The sequence below is a fragment of the Urocitellus parryii genome, chromosome 7 (assembly GCF_045843805.1).
Source record: "Urocitellus parryii isolate mUroPar1 chromosome 7, mUroPar1.hap1, whole genome shotgun sequence".
In the NCBI taxonomy this organism is placed as follows: Eukaryota; Metazoa; Chordata; class Mammalia; order Rodentia; family Sciuridae; genus Urocitellus; species Urocitellus parryii.
In genome coordinates this window covers 163,103,545-163,123,055 of record NC_135537.1, presented here as the reverse complement: position 1 = coordinate 163,123,055, position 19,511 = coordinate 163,103,545, and the positions used below count along the sequence as shown (strand labels likewise).

At 43.9% G+C, this 19,511-nt stretch overlaps 1 protein-coding gene across 1 annotated transcript; it reads left to right on the top strand.

The window, feature by feature from the left end:
- Positions 1 to 290: 290 nt before the first annotated feature.
- LOC144256205 (uncharacterized) lies at positions 291 to 14,830 on the top strand. The gene is made up of 6 exons (XM_077801278.1): positions 291 to 546; positions 718 to 810; positions 6,684 to 6,861; positions 6,937 to 6,981; positions 14,208 to 14,293; positions 14,346 to 14,830. Exons 1-6 carry the CDS (start codon positions 291 to 293, stop codon positions 14,828 to 14,830), a joined length of 1,143 nt encoding a protein of 380 aa, XP_077657404.1.
- Positions 14,831 to 19,511: the final 4,681 nt, after the last annotated feature.

Sequence of the window (19,511 nt, the reverse complement as noted above, 5' to 3'; positions counted from 1 at the left end):
AGCTAAAAAGACCCTTGAGAGATGACTCAGGAAGACCTAACCAATGACACCTAACACAGTAGGGAAGGGAAATCATGTTTTCCAATCAACCTGAATATTTAAACTAAATTAAACAGGCATAATTTGATAATTGCCATTTACAAATGCAAACAATGACAGGAAAAGACTGTTGCATGTGACAACACCAGACTCTGGGCAGGGTATAAAAGGGGACATGGGTCAGAGAGACCTCCAAACCTTCCAAACCCACCTTCCTGGAAACACTCCCAGAACCTCCAGTCTCTGACACCATGTGCAACTCCTGTTGTGGCTCCTGCTGCTCTGGCCAGGGCTATGGCTGCTGCCAGCCCAGGTGCTGCCAGACCACCTGCTGCAGATCCACCTGCTGCCGCCCCAGCTGCTGCAGCCCCTGCTGTGGTGGTTCCAGTGGCTGTGGTGGCTCCAGTGGCTGTGGCTCTTGCTGCTGCCAGCCCATCTGCTGTAGGACCACCTGCTGTAGGACCACCTGCTGCCGCCCCAGCTGCTGTGGCTCCAGCTGCTGCAGCCCCTGCTGTGGTGGGAGCTCCAGTGGCTGTGGCTCCTGCTGCTGCCGCCCCATCTGCATTAGGACCACCTGCTGCCACCCTAGCTGCTGTGGGTCCTGCTGTGGTGGTTCTAGTGGCTGTGGAGGTTCCAGTGGCTGTGGCTCCTGCTGCTGCCGCCCCATCTGCATTAGGACCACCTGCTGCCGCCCCAGCTGCTGTGGCTCCACTTGCTGCCACCCCTGCTGCTGCCGCCCCATCTGCTGTAGGACCACCTGCTGCCCCCCCAACTACTGTGGCTCCTGTTGATGGGCCCTATGTGCTGACAGTCTGAGCTGCTGCCCCCCTTGCTCTTAGCCATCCTGGAGCCAATGTCCAGCTCCTGCAGGCCCCCTGCTGCAGCCCCAGAAGCTGCCAGAACCCCTGTTGCACATCCCAGAGCTGCCCCTCACCTGCTGGGTTTCCAGCTGCTGCCCCCCTGTTTGTCTCCAGACCACCTGATGCTCCCAGTCTGCTCTAGTGGTTCCTCTGCTGAGATCTGACCTCATCTCTCTTCTTTAACCAGTGTCCTCCAGGGCCTCCATCTCTCAGCCCCCACAGGATGCAACAACAGGACACTCCCCTCCCTACAGGCTTGCTCTGTCTCTGACCAATGTCAACAAGTTTGAATTTTCTGTAGCCTCCCTCTACTCTCACATTCCCCCTTTGGATACAATTGTTCTCTGACTTGCTGTCTCATGTGGACATAGACCTGCATCTTCAATAAAAATGAATTTTACTGGCAACACCCATAATGGCCTCTTGTCTCTTTCTTTTTCCCTTTTGAGTTGCTGTTTCACTCTGCATTTTTTTTTTTTTTGGTAGAACATCTATCAAGATTTAAAAACCATAACATTCCACCTGAGATGCTCTTCCTCTGCTCTGTAAGCATTTGTCATGGTAGTGCCAGATAATGGGTTTGGAAAGCAAGCCCCTGGACCTCCCTGTCTGAGGACTTTCTCTGGATGAAGAGCAACCTCTGGGTAGGAGTGTTTAAGGGTCCAGGAGCAGAGCTCACCCAGTAACTGGGAGTTGGTGCACAGATGCTCCAGCTCAGTGTCACCTGGTGAGTCCTTCCAGTCCTCCCTAGGTCCTCTGTGGGACTGGACCTCCTATGACCCAGTGCTGTGCTGCTCACTGTCTCCTGCCTTCTGTTCTGCCCTGAACCACTTTCCAAATTCCCTACAGTGCTCCCTGTGATCATTTCCCTAAGTCCTAAGCACTTTCTATTTAGGATATTTTTAAGGGAACAGAATCTAGGATGCCTCTACTCCCCATTCTCAGCGTTGGCATCCTTCAACAGCTTTTCAAACTCTATGGATGGTCTCCATATTGTCAGGGTCAATCTGAATCTTACTATGGAACTGAGAAATCTTCTCAATGTATTGTTATTTCTTACCAATTTTTTTTGTAGTTTCCCTTAATATGTAACTGACTATATCACTATATCAGTGGACCCGAAGCACAGGGAAGAATACCCCGTTGGCAACTCTCATCGTTAATGGCCTTCATCCTTGGCTCTGAGTCATGGACCTTGGGGCTCTTTGGCAGTTGAATGGAGGTTGTTCTCAGCTCTTTCCCTAATGCACCATCGTCCCACTGCAGACGGACTCATCTAAGCTAGTGACAGAAAGAGAGCCTGTAAAAGAATATTGGTCACCTACAGAAAGTTTGAGTCTTTGTAATTTAAGTGCTGAAGGTTGCCATGTGCTATCAGGTAAAAGGAAGTTGTCAAAGGCCAAGCTATTACATGACCTACTTTAATATTCCATTCATATTGATCGATTTGAACAGCTGAGACAATGCGCTTACAGAAAACATGTTTATATTTTTCACCATCCTGGAGGTTCTAGTCACGACCAAGGTGTTTGCTGAGGATGCTTAGTGGCAAAGGTAAGAAGCTTGTCATAGAGCAAACTGTCCTCATCACCACATAGAAAGAAATAGCCAGAAAGGGCTGAGGTCCCTAATTTCCTTGGATGGATGGCTTCTAATGGCCTAATGGATTCCCAGGAAACCTCACCTTTTCAAGGTCAACAGCATCTCCCAATTCGGTCAGTCTGGAAGGCCATCATTAATTATAAGCATGAGAGTCACTATGCATGTTCAAGGCACAGTAACTATGAACACCAGGTAATAGGAAGTGGGGTATCTGGGGATAGCTATAGACTAACTATCCCCAGCTAGTCTGGAGCATGGAGCCAAAGAATAGAAATATAACAGATGTACACTGGGATTATATTTGTATAAAATGCAAAGGCATGTATAACTCAAGTTAGAAGTTTAGAAATGTATATGTAGATGGATAAAGTACAATGAAAAACATTGATGAGACTACTTTAAAAATCAGGATGATGATTCTTCATCTTGGAGGAAGGGAGATGAGATCAAGAAAAGACATACAAGAGTCATGGAGATGCCAACTTTCTCTTCCTGAACTTGAGATTTGGGCATGTAGATACTTGCCTGGTAATTTTTTATTATATATATATATATATATATATATATATATATATATGTACAAAATTTTATAATACAAAATTTTATAATATATTAAAATATATATACTCATACACACATATGTAGTAAACTTTTAACAATAAATGTGTTTTCCATAATAAAAACTGTTGAAAATTTTATCATTTGGTTATTGTTTTCTCTGGTGCTAAGTGTGTTATCCAGGAGTGCTTTACCACTGAGCTAAACCTTAACCTTTCCTTACTTTAATTTTGATATAGGGTCTCACCTACCTGCCCAGGCTGACCTCACATTTGTGATCACCTTACCTTGGCCTTCTCAGTGTGTGGCATTGCAGGCATATGTCCTTGGGCCCAATAAAACAGAGTTCTTAAGAAGTTAGGTGAACGGAAATATTCATTCAAAAATTATAATACAATTGTAGATAAGAAATGATTGGAGATAGTTCAAGGACAAATAGCCAATCAATGCTAGGTGGACATTGTCATTACTTTAAAGACTGTTCTGATTACATGCACCGCTTCATATCAAATCTGGTAATTCTGATTCATATATATGCTTAAATATTTGAAAGCAATTTGATTGTCACTGAAATGTAACAGAGTTGAATGAAAAGGGCCTTAACTCTCCTATCAACCTACATGGTTATTGTGTCTCCATTTACAGCATGGTTACGGATTGAATATAAAAAGGTAAGGGGTCTCCCTAAAGCACTTGTGTCTAGGGAGAACGGTTTAGAGGTGAAATAATTGATTTTTAGGATTCCATCCTAGTTTGAAATGACTGAGTGGTAACTGCAGGCAGCTGGAGCATGGCTGGAGGAGGTGGGTAATTGGGGGTTGGCCTGGAAGGTGCCTCTCCCTGAGGCCCCTTCTATCTCATGATTCCTGGCTGCAATTAATGAAGCAGAGTAAGGCATCTTCATAATCTTTATAATGCCCTTCTGCCATGGTGCTCTGCCTTATCATGGGTCCCAAAATTTCAACCTATGCCATCTGCTCAACATGGACTGACCCTCTGGTGTCATGAGCCAAAATAAATCTTTCCTCCATTAAAGCTATTCTTGTTATGTATTTTGGTCACACTGGTGAAAGGCTTAGTAAAGCAATTAGGATGTTATTACTAACACACTGCCATTCAAATAATGAGTACATGGTAAATATGGACACAATACATAGGAGGTATGTTTTGAAAACTGTTGGGCATTAACCCCATATAGTGATAGCTGAAGAGAAAATTCTGGTTTGCATGCCATTCTCTAAAGGATATACTGGCATGATGTGTCCAGAATACATAGATTGTTTCCGCCTCATTCAAATTTAGTTGGTGTTTAGTTATCTGGATGATTTTTTCTTGTGGCCCTTGTAAAAAAAAAAAGTGTATAGAATGGAAATATTACACTCATAATGTTTATGACTCCATGTCATAGAGAAGTGAATTTTTTTCTAGACCACCAGTAATCTCTGAATATGATCCAGATAGGAATTATCCATTGAATTACACCAGCAACAGGATGAATTTATAAAAAGTGCATAGAATGAAATCTGTCCTGTGTTGAGTTTCCTTCTTCACAGTGCAGGGCGCTGCCTACAGTGATCTCCCTTTGTGCTTTGTGCCCTAATGGCCCACACTCATCCATGTGAGTCTGTTGGTTTGGAATGAGAATGATCTAAAACACAAAGAAGGAATTTTCAATTTTCAAGTCCCCATTGCTCACACTTCAGTTTTCCCACTACAGGATCCATTTGCTTGTTATTTAGATGCCATTGATGGAGTTTTGTTTTTAATTTTGGTGACTTCTGTGCTTAACAGAAATTGACAACAATGCATGGAATGTGGACAATTTAATGAGGAGGGTCTCAGCTCCTGATAAACTGAGGAGCATGAAAAACTTGTGATGCCAAGACCCTTCCCAAGAGCAATTTAATCAAAATCGTTCTGGGCAGGAGCCAGCCATTGGCAGTTTGGAACACTCCCAGGTCACTGCAGTAGTAGCCTACTGGAGATCCACTGGTGCCGGGGCTCTCATATTCACTGGTCCATGATGGTAACACACTCTGGCTTTTATAGCTGTGCTCCTGAATTTCTACTAAATTATTTCTTCTAGAAATCAAAAAGCCAAACTACCATTTCTTCTTTGTGCACTTTGTCTTTCTTGTGCAAGAAATCCAATGAACTATGTCCATGCTCAGAAAGTATATTTATTTACCTACGTCATATTCTCCAGTTTTACCAATACATGCCTTCATAATAAAACGAAGTAAAAAAGGTGTTAGCCACCCAACTTAACATAACGAAAATATGTAAAGACCTTATTCTGTAAAGAATTGAATTAAGATCTAATGAAGATACTCCACATTGCCATCACAGAGATACCCTCTATACTGTGCACTTGAAACTTCTTGAAACTCAGAGGACCAACTGATGGGTAACGGCATTCCTCATTGTTAAGAACAGCAGTCACGGGGTCATTAGCAATGACACTTTTGCCCCCTTTAAGCTTTGACCTCATCCTCACTAGGATGTGTCAGCTGATACCCATTAATGAAGATATATCTGTTTTCCTTTTATGATATCTTTTATGTTGTTGTTGGATTGAAGATTACACCAAATCACCAAAATCCAATACAGGACCTCAATTATTAGAAGTGAGAGAACAGTTAATCTCCTGAATTCAGTGACACCAGTGTACACCAAGGTGGCAGGTTATGAGTGGTATAAGGGACAGGTTTCCTCAAGCATCATATGTGGATGGACAAGGGTGTTCAGGAAACACAAGACATGAGTCAATATGGCCTGACCCAACCACAAAGACAGGAAGCCAGAAGCAGAAGGAAACAATTCTCAAGCAGGTGGAGTGTGGAGGGATCTGAACCTCTTGTGATGCTGATCTCTGCAGCCACATCTCCTCATAGGACTCACTAAAACCCATGCTGGCAATATGTTGCTAGGGAAATCAAATCATCCAAGTTTCACTGTGTGTTTGCATTCACTAAAGGTCTGTGTCTCCCGTGAGGAGCTCCACAGCAGAGGGAATGCTTCAGTGGGGAACAGGGAAGTGTGCTAATGCCCTTCCTGCTTCCAAGACAAGGGTCTCTGTTGCACACTCAAACCTTCTTTGCCCAACACATGCATAATGAAGGAGCCAGGAGATGAAAATACAGTGTTTACCTTTGTGTCCCCAGAAAGAAATAAGGGACACAGAAGTGGATCTTTACCAAGGGCAGACATGACTTACTGCCCACACTGCCTCTGAAGCCCACCAGACAGAGGGACAATGTCACATGACACCCTCTCTGTGAGGAAGGAGAGCTAAAAAGACCCCTGAGAGATGACTCAGGAAGACCTAACCAATGACACCTAACACAGCAGGGAAGGGAAATCATGTTTTCCAATCAACCTGAATATTTAAACTAAATTAAACAGGCCTAATTTGATAATTGCCTATTTACAAATACAAACAATGACAGGAAAAGACTTGCATGTGACAACACCAGCCTCTGGGCAGGGTATAAAAGGGGACATGGGTCAGAGAGACCTCCAAACCTTTGAAACCCACCTTCCTGGAAACACCCCCAGAACCTCCAGTCTCTGACACCATGTGCAACTCCTGTTGTGGCTCCTGCTGCTCTGGCCAGGGCTGTGGCTGCTGCCAGCCCAGGTGCTGCCAGACCACCTGCTGCAGGACCACCTGCTGCCGCCATAGCTGCTGTGGCTCCAGCTGCTGCAGGCCCTGCTGTGGTGGGGGCTCCAGTGGCTGTGGCTCCTGTTGCTGCCGCCCCATCTGCATTAGGACCACCTGCTGCTGCCCCAGCTGCTGTGGGTCCTGCTGTGGTGGTTCCAGTGGCTGTGGCTCCAGTGGCTGTGGCTCCTGTTGCTGCCGCCCCATCTGCATTAGGACCACCTGTTGCCGCCCTAGCTGCTGTGGCTCCAGCTGCTGCAGCCCCTGCTGTGGTGGCTCCAGTGGCTGTGGAGGTTCCAGTGGCTGTGGCTCCTGCTGCCACCCTTGCTGCTGCCGCCCCATCTGCTGTAGGACCACCTGCTGCCCCCCCAACTACTGTGGCTCCTGTTGATGCGCCCTATGTGCTGACAGTCTGGGCTGCCGGCCCCCTTGCTCCCAGCCACCCCAGGAGCTACATGTCAGCTCCTGCAGACCCTCCTGCTGGGGAACCAGAAGCTGCCAGAACCCTTGCTGCACATCCCAGAGCTGCCCTCACCTGCTGGGCTTCCAGCTGCTGCCCCCCTGTTTGTCTCCACACCACCTGATGCTCCCAGTCTGCTCTAGTGGTTCCTGCTGCTGAGATCTGACCTCATCTCTGTTCTTCAACCAGTGTCCTCCAGGGCCTCCATCTGTCAGCCCCACAGGATGGAGCAATGGGACACTCCCCTCCCCCACTACCTGCTCAGTCTCTGACCAATGTCAGCAAGTTTGAATATTCTCTAGCCTCCCTCTACTCTCACATTCCCCCTTTGGACATTATTGCTCTCTGACTTGCTGTCTCATGTGGACATAGACCTGCATCTTCAATAAAAATTTATTTTACTGGCAAAACACATAATGGCCTCATGTCTCTTTCTTTTTCCCTTTTGAATTGCTGTTCTACTCTGACTTTATATATATATGGTTTTGGGGGGGAGGGGGCAAGACATCTATCAAGATTTAAAAACTGTAACAGACCATGTCAGATGACCCTATTCCACTCTGTGAGCATTTGTCATCTAATATCTGAAGATGGTTTGGAAAGCAAGCCCCTGGACCTCCCTGCCTGAGGGCTTTGTGTGAATGGAGAGCGACCTCTGGGCAAGAAGGTTTAAGGGTCCAGGAGTTGGTGCAGAGAACCTCCAGCTCAATGTCGCCTGGGTGGTCCTTCCAGTCCTCCCTAGGTCCTCTGTGGGAGTGGACCTCCTATGACCCCAGTGCTGTGCTGCTCACTGTCTCCAGCCTTCTTTCTGCCCAGAATCACTTTCCAAATTCCCTGCAGTGCTCCGTGTGATCATTTTCCAAAATTCTAAGTCCTAAATCATTTCTATCTGGATATTTTCAAGGCAACCAAAACTAGGACCCCTCTCCTCCCATTCTCAGTCTTCCTGTCCTAACACAACCTTTCAAACATGGAAGGCCTCTATCTTGTCCGGTCAATCTTAGCTTGACCCTGTATTATACTAAAAAATCTTTTTAACAAATGGTTATTTCCTACCAATCTCTTCACAGGGTCCTGAAGATAACACTGGATATATCACTCTATTACTGGACCTTAGGGACAGGGGACAATACCAGGTGGACAGCCCTCATCTTTGATGTCCTCCAGCCCTGGCTCTGAGTGATGGGCCTCAGTGCTTGTTGGCTTTGGCTGGGGGTTTTCCTAGCTCTTCCCCTAATGCATCCCTGTCACACTGCAGCTAAATTCATCTCAGCTAGTGACAGAAGTACAGCTTATAAAATAAGGTTTGTCACCTACAGGAAAATCTCAGTCTTTGTGTTGAGAGCTGCCACATAGGAACCGAGCCTTGAGCGATGAGAATTTGGAGATGTGGCAAGGCACATGGGCTGTGTGTGTGGACGATGAACATTGAGCACACAGGGTGGACTGAACCCACATTGTCCCCCATTTTGGGTCGGCCTCGCTCTGGTCTTTTGCTTGCTCTGCCATGATCCCCACACAGCTCATGAGATGGGCATGGCCTCCCTAAATGTCAGTCAATCTGCTGGCAGCAGAAGCTAGACTCAACCCCCTGAAACCTGACCTCATTTGAATGGCTTCTCCCCAATAAGAGGGTTCAGGATGTGCTCCTCTCTCTCTTTCCAGGGACCCGTAAGGTCAGAGGAGCCATTACAGAACCCAAAGAGAAAGGTATTCCTCTGTCTCTGTGTGATTATTTCATGCAGCCCAGTGCACCTGGAGTGTCCCTGAGTGTTTAATCATGGGACGCGACACTATTGGTTAGAAGGAAATTCTCAAATGCGAGGCAATTACATAAACTACTTTATTACTCCCTTTACATTAATGAAATGAAATAACTGAGGCAATGCACTTACAAAAGGCAGCTTTATATTCACATTTATATAGCTTGTATGGGTCTTTGCTGCGGTTGCTGTGTGGCAAAGGCAAGAAGCTTGTCATAGCGCAAACTGCCCCCATCACCACCTAGAAAAACACAGAAAGGGCTGGTTTCTCCCAATTCCATTGGAAGGCATGCTTCCATGGCTTAATTGCTTCCAGGAGACATCAGCCTTTCAAAGTCAATAGCATCGACAAATTTAGTCACTCTTGGAGGCCATCCTTGACCATAAGTATGAGAGGCACTATTCCTATGTGAGGCACAGTAACTATGAACATCCAAGATGTAGAAAAAGGTGGGGCCACCTGTCGGCTGCTCATCCCAGCTACTGCAGAGTATTGAGCCATGCAATAGAAATATAAAAGACGTATACTGTGATTCTATTTATATAAAATGCAAAAGCCTGTATACTAAAGTGTATAGTTTAGAAATATATACATAGGTGGACAAAGTACACAGAAAAACAATGATGAGATATTTTCAAAATCAGTACAATGATTCTCCTTGGGTTAGCGAGGGAGATGACATCAAGAAAAGACAAGCAAGAGTCATGATGATGCCAAATTCCTCTTCTTAGAGTGGAGTTGTGGGCATGTAAATATTAGCCTGGTAATTATTTATGACCATATACATATCTATATATCTCTATCTCTATCTATCTATATATGCATATATACATAAAAAGTGTACAAGATATATATATATATATATATATATATATATTTGTGTACAAGATATGTATATTTATATAGTTTGTATGCATATATTTTTATTTTGATATAGAGTCTCAGTATCGTGTTCAGGCTGACCTCACACTTTGATCCTATTTCCTCAGCCTACTCAGCGTATGACATAGCAGGCATTGCCTTTGGGACCAAGAAAAAAGTGTTCTTAAGAAGTCGGTGGAACTGAAATATTCCTACAAAAATTAAAAGAACAATTTTAGATAAGAAATGAATTAAGATATGTCAGGACAAATAATCAATCAATGCTAGGTGGACATTTTTATTACTTAAAATATTGCTCTGATTACATGTACCACTTCATGTAAAACATGGTAATACTGATTAATACACATTCTTAGATATTCGAAAGCAACTGGATATTCATTATTAAGCATCAAAATTGAATGAAAAGTACATTAATTTTCCCATTAATCTACATGATTATTGTAGGGGTTTCCATTTAGAGCATGGTTATGATTGAATATCAACTGACAAGGTGTCTCCCTAAAGCTCCTGTGTTGAGGTAGAATTGTTCACAGGTGAAATAATCAGATCGTGAGGACTGAAACCAAAGGAGTCCATCCTAGTTTCAAATGACTGAGTGATAACTGTAGGCAGCTAGAGCATGGCTGGGGGAGATGGTTCAGAGGGGGTGGCACAGAAGGTGCCTCTTCCCTGTAGCTCCTTACATCTCTTCCTTCCTGGCTGCAAGTAACACAGCAAAGTAAGGCACGTTCACCATGCACTTCTGCCATGTGTTCTGCATATCTTGGGCCCACAAAGTCCAAGCTACGGCGTCTGCTCAACATGTACTGAACATCTGGTATCATAAAACCAACATAAATCTTTCCTCATTAAGTTATTCTTTTTTTTTTTTTATAAAGAGAGAGTGAGAGAAGAGAGAGAGAGAGAGAGAGAGAGAGAGAGAGAGAGAGAGAGAGAATTTTTAATATTTATTTTTTAGTTCTCGGCGGACACAACATCTTTGTTGGTATGTGGTGCTGAGGATCGAACCCGGGCCGCACGCATGCCAGGCGAGCGCGCCACCGCTTGAGCCACATCCCCAGCCCCCATTAAGTTATTCTTGTCATGTATTTTGGTCACACTGGTGAAAGGCTTTTAACACAATCACTACATATGTGACACATTGTGATGTTCTTACTAACACACTGTGATTCAAGTGATCACAGTACATAGTAACTCTGGAAACAATACCTAGGATGTATAAATTTGAAACCTCTTTTGCATTAATACCATGTAAGTGATGCCTGAAAACAAATTTGGTTTTGTATGCCATTCTCTAATGGATATACTAGCATGAGGTGTCCAGACTGCTCACAGACATAACCTAATTCCTGGATGGAGCTTGCAAATGTCAATTGTGTCTACCTCATTCAAATTTCTTCAGTGTTAAATTATCTGGATTATTTTATACTGTGGCATTTGAAATAAAAACGAAACTGTTTAGAGGGAAAACATTACACTCTGCTTTTGACTCCTTCTCAGAAAAGAAGTGAACTTCTTGTAGACCATCAGTAATCTCTGAATATGATCCAGACAGTATTTAACCATTAAGTTTCACCAGACCCCAGGTAGAGTTCAGCAAGGAGTGCACAGAGTGATGTCGCTCCTGTGTTGAGTTTCCTTCTTCACAGTGCAGGGTGCTGTCTATAGTGACTTTCCTTTGTGCTTGGTGCCCTAGTGGTCCACGCTCATCCATGTGAGTCTCTTGCTTTGGCATAAAAATGATCTAAAACACTAAAGAGGAATATGCAATTTTTAAGTCCCCATTGCTCAAACTTTAGTGTTCCAATATCAGCATCAGTAACTCTGTTTCTTAGAAGCCATCAATTAAAACTTATTGATTTCAGTGACTTCTGTGCTTAACTAAAATTGACACCAATGCTTGTCATGGGGAAAATTTAATGAGGAGGGTCTCAACTTTGCTTCCTACAAGGATAAACTGAGGAACATGAAAAACTTGTGATGTCCAGACCCTTCCACAGAGCAATTTAATCAAAATTGTTCTGGGCAGGAGCCAGCCATTGGCAGTTTGGAACACTTTTATAGCTGTGCAAAAGAGTACTGTCATAGCTCCTAAATTTCTACTAAATTATTTCTTCTAGGAATCAAAAAGCCAAACTTTCATTTCTTTTTTTTGTGCACTTTTGTCTTTCTTGTGCAAGAAATCCAGTGAAATATCTCCATGATCAGAAATTATGTTTATTTACCTATGTCATATTCTCCAGTTTTACCAACATATGCCTTAAAAATAAGACCCAGTAAACATAGGTGTTTGTCACTCAAGCTAACATGACGAAAATAGGTCCAGGGGCTTATTCTTTAAAGGATTGAATTGAGATATATTGAAGACACATCAGAATGCCATCACAGAGATACGCCTAGTCTCTGTGAACAACTTTCTGACACACACAGAAACAACTGATAGGTAATAGTATTCCTCATTGCTAAGAACAACAGTCACCTGGCCATTAGCAATGACAGTTCTATCTTCTTTCAGCTTTGACTTCATTTCCCTAGGAATATATGTCATCTGGTATCCTGGAGACACCTGTTTCCTTTTCTGAATTCTTTCTGTGTGTGTTTGTTCAACAATAAGACCTAATCATTAAAATCTGACCAATGACCTCAATAAAAACAAAAGAGAGTGCAGTTTATCTAGAGAGTTCAGTGACACCAGGGTACACCAAGGTGGCAGGTTATGAGTGGTATAAGGGGCAGTTTCCCTCAAGCATCATATGTGGATGGACAAGGGTGTTCAGGAAACCCAAGACATGAGTCAATATGGCCTGACCCAACCACAAAGACAGGAAGCCAGAGAAGAAGGAAACAATTCTCAAGCAGGTGGAGTGTGGAGGAATCTGAACGTCCTGGTGATGCTGATCTCTGCAGCCACATCACCTCATAGGACCCCTAACATCCATGCTGGCAAAATTTGCTAGGGAAATCCTACAAGGATAAATCCTACAAGGATAAATTGAGGTGGGTTTCAAAGGGTTGGAGGTCTCTCTGACCTCCAAGGTTCACTATGTGTGTTTGCACTCACTAAAGGTCTGTGTCTCCCATGAAGAGCTCCACAGCAGAGGGAATGCTACAGTGGGGAATGGGGAAGTGTGCTAATGGCCTTCCTGCTCTCAAGCTGTTATGCTCCAATTCGGGACCCCCAAAAGACCACCAGAGACCCAAGATCGATGTAAGCAGCAAAGAGGAGTTTATTGCGAGCTAGCTCGGTCCTCCGCTCGCACACACAGCAACTTGTGACACTGAGAGGCCCTGAGCCCAGGGTTTGCAGCAGTTTTATACATTCTTTGGAGAAGGCAGGGACCCCCACATACATCATAGCATCTCCTAGCAAATCATCACACACCGCGGGAAAATCAAATAACAACTCTAAAACATGATTAGCACATTCACTGGCGGGAACAAGTTGGGTAAGGGTGTTTGGTTAGTACAAGAGGGGGATTCATTTGAACTGATTGGTTTCAGCCAAGAGGGGTGTTCATGCTGAACTACATGGTTTCCCAACACCATTAACTACTGGGAGGGTCATCTGGCATCCCAGGTATTTCCCTGTCTCATGCTGATTGGTGGCTGCTAGGGGGCTGCTAAGGATCACCACCTAGCCTGACTGAGTCAGGGACACCTGGTGCAGCAGATCTCTCCTGTCATTTGTAGATAAACAACTTAGCAGGGTGGGAATGTGCCTAGGAGTGCTCTGTGGGTCTTTCCAAGGACAAAGGTGATGTCCCTTCCTTGGACAGGCTTTGCTCTGAGGTAGAGGCTGGTTTTTCAAAGCTAAAGGTCTCTGTTGCACTTTCAAACCTTCTTTGCCCACCAGATGCATGATGAAAGAGCCATGAGATGAAAATACAGTGTTGACCTTTGTGTTCCCAGAAAGAAATAAGGAACACAGAAGTTGATCTTTACCAAGGGCAGACATGACTTACTGCCCACACTGCCTCTGAAGCCCACCAGACAGAGGGACAATGTCACATGACACCTTCTCTGTGAGGAAGGATAGCTAAAAAGACCCCTGAGAGATGACTCAGGAAGACCTGACCAATGACACCTAACACAGCAGGGAAGGGAAATCATGTTTCCCAATCAACCTGAATATTTAAACAAAACTAAACAGGCCTAATTTGATAATTGCCATTTACAAATACAAACAATGACAGGAAAAGACTTGCATGTGACAACACCAACCTCTGGGCAGGGTATAAAAGGGGTCATGGGTCAGAGAGACCTCCAAACCTTTGAAACCCACCTTCCTGGAAACACCCCCAGAACCTCCAGTCTCTGACACCATGTGCAACTCCTGTTGTGGCTCCTGCTGCTCTGGCCAGGGCTGTGGCTGCTGCCAGCCCAGGTGCTGCCAGACCACCTGCTGCAGGACCACCTGCTGCCGCCCCAGCTGCTGTGGCTCCAGCTGCTGCAGCCCCTGCTGTGGTGGGGGCTCCAGTGGCTGTGGCTCCTGCTGCTGCCGCCCCATCTGCATTAGGACCACCTGCTGCCGCCCCAGCTGCTGTGGGTCCTGCTGTGGTGGTTCCAGTGGCTGTGGCTCCAGTGGCTGTGGCTCCTGTTGCTGCCGCCCCATCTGCATTAGGACCACCTGCTGCCGCCCCAGCTGCTGTGGCTCCAGCTGCTGCAGCCCCTGCTGTGGTGGCTCCAGTGGCTGTGGAGGTTCCAGTGGCTGTGGCTCCTGCTGCCACCCTTGCTGCCACCCCTGCTGCTGCCGCCCCATCTGCTGTAGGACCACCTGCTGCCCACCCAACTACTGTGGCTCCTGTTGATGCACCCTATGTGCTGACAGTCTGGGCTGCTGCCCCCCTTGTCCCAGCCACCCCAGGAGCTACATGTCAGCTCCTGCAGGCCCTCCTGCTGGGGAACCAGAAGCTGCCAGAGGCCCTGCTGCACATCCCAGAGCTGCCCCTCACGTGCTGGGCTTCCAGCTGCTGCCCCCCTGTTTGTCTCCACACCACCTGATGCTCCCAGTCTGCTCTAGTGGTTCTTGCTGCTGAGATCTGACCTCATCTCTGTTCTTCAACCAGTGTCCTCCAGGGCCTCCATCTCTCAGCCCCACAGGATGGAGCAATGGGACACTCCCCTCCCCCACTACCTGCTCAGTTTCTGACCAATGTCAGCAAGTTTGAATATTCTCTAGCCTCCCTCTACTCTCACATTCCCCCTTTGGACATTATTGCTCTCTGACTTGCTGTCTCATGTGGACATGGACCTGCATCTTCAGTAAAAATGCTATATACATAATGGCCTCGTGTCTTTTTCTTTCTCCCTTTTAAGTTCCTGTGCTACTCTGATTTGGGGGGGCGGTGAGGGTAGGACATCTATCAAGATTTAAAAGCAAGCCCCTGGACCTCCCCGCCTGAGGACTTTCGCTGGATGAAGAGCAACCTCTGGGTAGGAGGATTTAAGGGTCCAGGAGCAGAGCTCACCCAGTTTCTGGGAGTGGATGCACAGAAGCTCCAGCTCAATGTTGCCTGGGTGGTCCTTCCAGTCCTCATAGGTCCTCTGTGGGACTGGACCTTCTATGACCCAGTGTTGTGCTGCTCAGTGTCTCTGCCTTCTGTTCTGTGAGTCACTTTGCACATTCCCTGCAGGGCTCCCTGTGATCATTTCCAAGTTTCTAAATCCTAAATCATTGCTATTAGAAACTTCTCAAGGCAACTGAGACTTAGATCCCTATAGTCCCTTTCTCAGTGTTGGGGTCCTTCAACAGCTTTGCCATCACAATGGAAGGTCTCTGTGTTGTCAGGGTCAACCTTATTTGACCCTCTATCAAACTGGCAAATCTTCTTAACATATTGTTATTTCCTACCAATCTCCTCATAGTTTCCTCCAGATATGACTGGGTATATCACTCTATCACTGGAGCTGAGGGACAGGGGACAATACCTGATTGGTACCTCTCACCCCTGATGTCTTCCACCCTTGGCCCTGAGTGACGGGCCTCAGGGCTTGTTCGCTGTTGAATGCAGGTTGTCCCCAGCTCTTTCCCTAATGCGTTCCTCTGACACTGTAGCTGGATTTGTCTTAGCCAGTGAAGGAGCCTGTAAAGTAAGGGTGGTTACCTACAGGAAAGTCTGAGTCTCTTTATGTGCTGAAGGTTGCCATATGCTATTGGATGAAAGGAAGTTCTCAAAGGTGAAACAATGACGTAAATTACTTCGTTATTCCTTTCATCCTGATCAGTTGGAATAGCTGAGACAAATGCACTGACGGAAAGCATGTTTATGTTTTTCACCCTCTGGAGGTTCCGGTCATGACCAAGTGGCCCCCTTTCTGTGGGTGTTTGCTGAGCTTGCTGAGAGGCAAAGGCATTCATTTGGTGTAGATCAAACTGCACCCCTCACCGACTAGAAAGAAAAAGACAGAATGTGCTGAGGTCCCCATTCCCTTTGAAGGGTGTGCTTCCATGGCCTAGTATTATCCCAAGAAACCTCACCTTTTCCATGTGCGTGACATCTCCCCATTCGGTCAGTCTGTGAGGCTATCCTTGACCACAAGCACGAGAGTACTGTCCATATTCAAGGCACAGTAACAATGGACACCAGGAATTAGAGAAAGTTGAGCCCACCTACACACTGCTATTCTCAGCTTTTCCAGAGTGTTGAGTCAAAAAAAAAAAAAAATGGAAATATAAAAGTGTATACTTATTTTTGCTGTTTTATTCCTGTAAATTGCCATTTTGACTGGAGTGAGATGAAATATTGGAGTAGGTTTAGCATGCATTTCTCTAATTGCTGGAAATGTTGAACACTTTTTTTTCATATATTTGTTGATCCATTGTATTTCTTCTTCCATGAAGGATCTGTTCAGGGGTGTTACGTTTTTTTAGTTCTTTAATATATCCTATAGATTACTGCTCTATCTGATGTGCATGTGGTCAAGATTTTCTCCCATTCTATAGTCTCTCTCTTCACATTATTGATTGTTTCTTTTGCTGAGGAGACCTTTTTAGTTTGAATCCATCCCATTTATTGATTCTTGATTTTATTTCTTGCAATTTAGGAGTCTTATGAAGAAGCCAGGTCCTAAACTGACATTTTAAAGATTTGAGCCTACTTTTACTTCTATTAGGCACAGGGTCTCCAGTCTAGTGCCTAGGTCTTTGATCCACTGTTGAATTTCGTGCAAGGTGAGAGATAGGGGTTTAATTTCATTTTGCTACATAGGCATTTCCAGTTTTTCCAGCACCCTTTGTTGAAGAGGCTATCTTTTCTCCCATGTATGTTTTCTGCACCATCGTCTAGTATGAGATAACTGTATTTATGTGGGTTTGTCTCTGTATCTTCTATTCTGTACCAATGTTCAATATGTGCATTTTGGTGCTAATATCATGCTGGTTGTGTTACTATAGCTCTGTAGTATAGTATAAGGTCTGATATGTTGATGCCTCTTGCTTCACTCTTCTTGCTAAGGATTACTATGGATATTCTGGGTCTCTTAATTTTCCAAAGTAATTTTATGATGCTTTTTCTAGTTCTATGAAAAATGGCAATGGGGTTTTTTTTAATAGGAATTTCATTAAATCTGTATAACACTTTTGGTAGTATGGCAATTTGACAATATTAATTCTGCCTATTCAAGAATATGGCAGATCTTTCCATTTTCTAAGTTCTTCCATTTCTTTCTTTAGTGCTCTGTAGTTTTCATTGTAGAGATCTTTCATCTCCTTTGTTACATTGATTCCTAAGTATTTTACTATTTTTGAGGCTATTGAGAATGGAGTAGTTTTCCTAACTTCTATTCAGAGTATTCATCACTGATGTATAGAAATGCATTTGATTTGTGGGTGTTGATTTTATAGCCTGCTACTTTGCTGAATTCATTTGTTAGCTCTAGAAGTTTTCTGGTGGAATTTATGGATCCTCTACATATAGAATCGTGTCATCAGCAAATAAGGATAGTCTGAATTCTTCTTTTTCAATTTATATCACTTTAATTTCTTAATTTCTTTTGTCTAATTGTTCTGGCTAGAACTTCCAGGATTGTGCTGAATAGAAGTGGTGAAAGAGGGCATCACTGTCTTCTTCCAGTTTTTAGAGGAATACATTCAATTTGTCTCCTTTTAGAATGATATTGGCCTTGGGCTTAGTATAGATCGTTTTTACAATGTTGAGGTATGTTCTTACTATCCCTAGTTTTTCTAGTGTTTTAAACCTACAGAGGTGCTGTATTTTGTCAAAAGCTTTTTCAGCATCTATTGAAATGATCACATAATTCTTATTTTTTAGTCTATTGATGTCATGAACTATGTTCATTGATTTTTTTATGTTGAGCCAAACTTGCATCCCTGGGATGAACCCTACTTAATCCTGGTGCACTATCTTTTTAATGCAATTTGGCAGAATTTTATTGTAATTCTATTTAAATAAAATTCAAGGGCATGTATAACGGGACTGTTAGAGTTTAGAAATCTAAAACATGTAGGTGAATGAAGAAAAAAAAAAACCACAATGATAAGTCTACATTAAAAATCAGGAGAATGATTCTCCATGGTAGAGGGAGGGGGACAAGAAAAATTTAAAAGAAAAAATACAAGAGCTCTTGGTGATGCTCAGTTTCTCTTTCTGAACTTGAGTTTTGGGCATGTGGATACTAGCCTACTACTTATCATAGCATGATAGATAGAAAGATAGATGATAGATAGATAGATAGATAATATAATTTTCACAATGAATATCAATTGTGTTTCTTCATTCAAATTTATTTGGTGCTTAGATATCTGGATTATTTATCTTGTGCCATTATAAAAAGTAAAAAAAAAAAAAAACCTGTTTACAGGGAAAACAGTACACTCTATTTATGACTCCTTCTCATAAAAGAAGTGAATTTTTTGTAGACCATCAGTAATCTCTGAACATGATCCAAATAGTAACTAACCATTAAATTTGACCAGACCGCAGGTATAGTTCTGCAAGAAGTGCACAGAGTGATGTCTCTCCTGTGTTGAGTTTCCTTCTTCACAGTGCAGGGCGCTCTCTACAGTGATTTCCTTTGTGCTTGGTGCCCTAGTGGTCCACGCTCATCCATGTGAGCCATTGGCAGTTTGGAACACTCCCCAGGTCACTGCAGTAGTAGCCTACTGGAAATCCACTGGTGCCAGGGCTCTCATATTCACTGGCCCATGATGGTAATACACTCTGGCTTTTATAGCTGTGCAAAAGAGTACTGTCATAGCTCTTAAATTTATACTAAATTATTTCTTCTAGGAATCAAAAAGCCAAACTTCTATTTCTTTTTTTTTTGCACACTATCTTTCTTGCATGTGAAATATCTCCACATTCAGAAAAATATATTTATTTATCTATGTCATATTCTCCCTGTTACCAACATGTGCCTTGAAAATAAAACCCAGTAAAACAGGTGTTTGCCATGCAAGCTAACATGACGAAAATATGTCAAGGGGCTTATTCCTTAAAGGGTTGAATTAAGACATAATGAAGATACATCGAAATGCCGTCACAGAGATACCCACTAGTCTCTGTTTCTTGACACACAGAGGACCACCTGATTGGTAAGAGTATTCCTCAGTTTAAGAACAGCAATCACCTGGCCATTAGCAATCACAGTCTTGTCCCCTTTGAGCTTTGACTCGATCCAAAATTTAGCAAGGAGTACACAGAATGATGTCTCATTTGCTTTA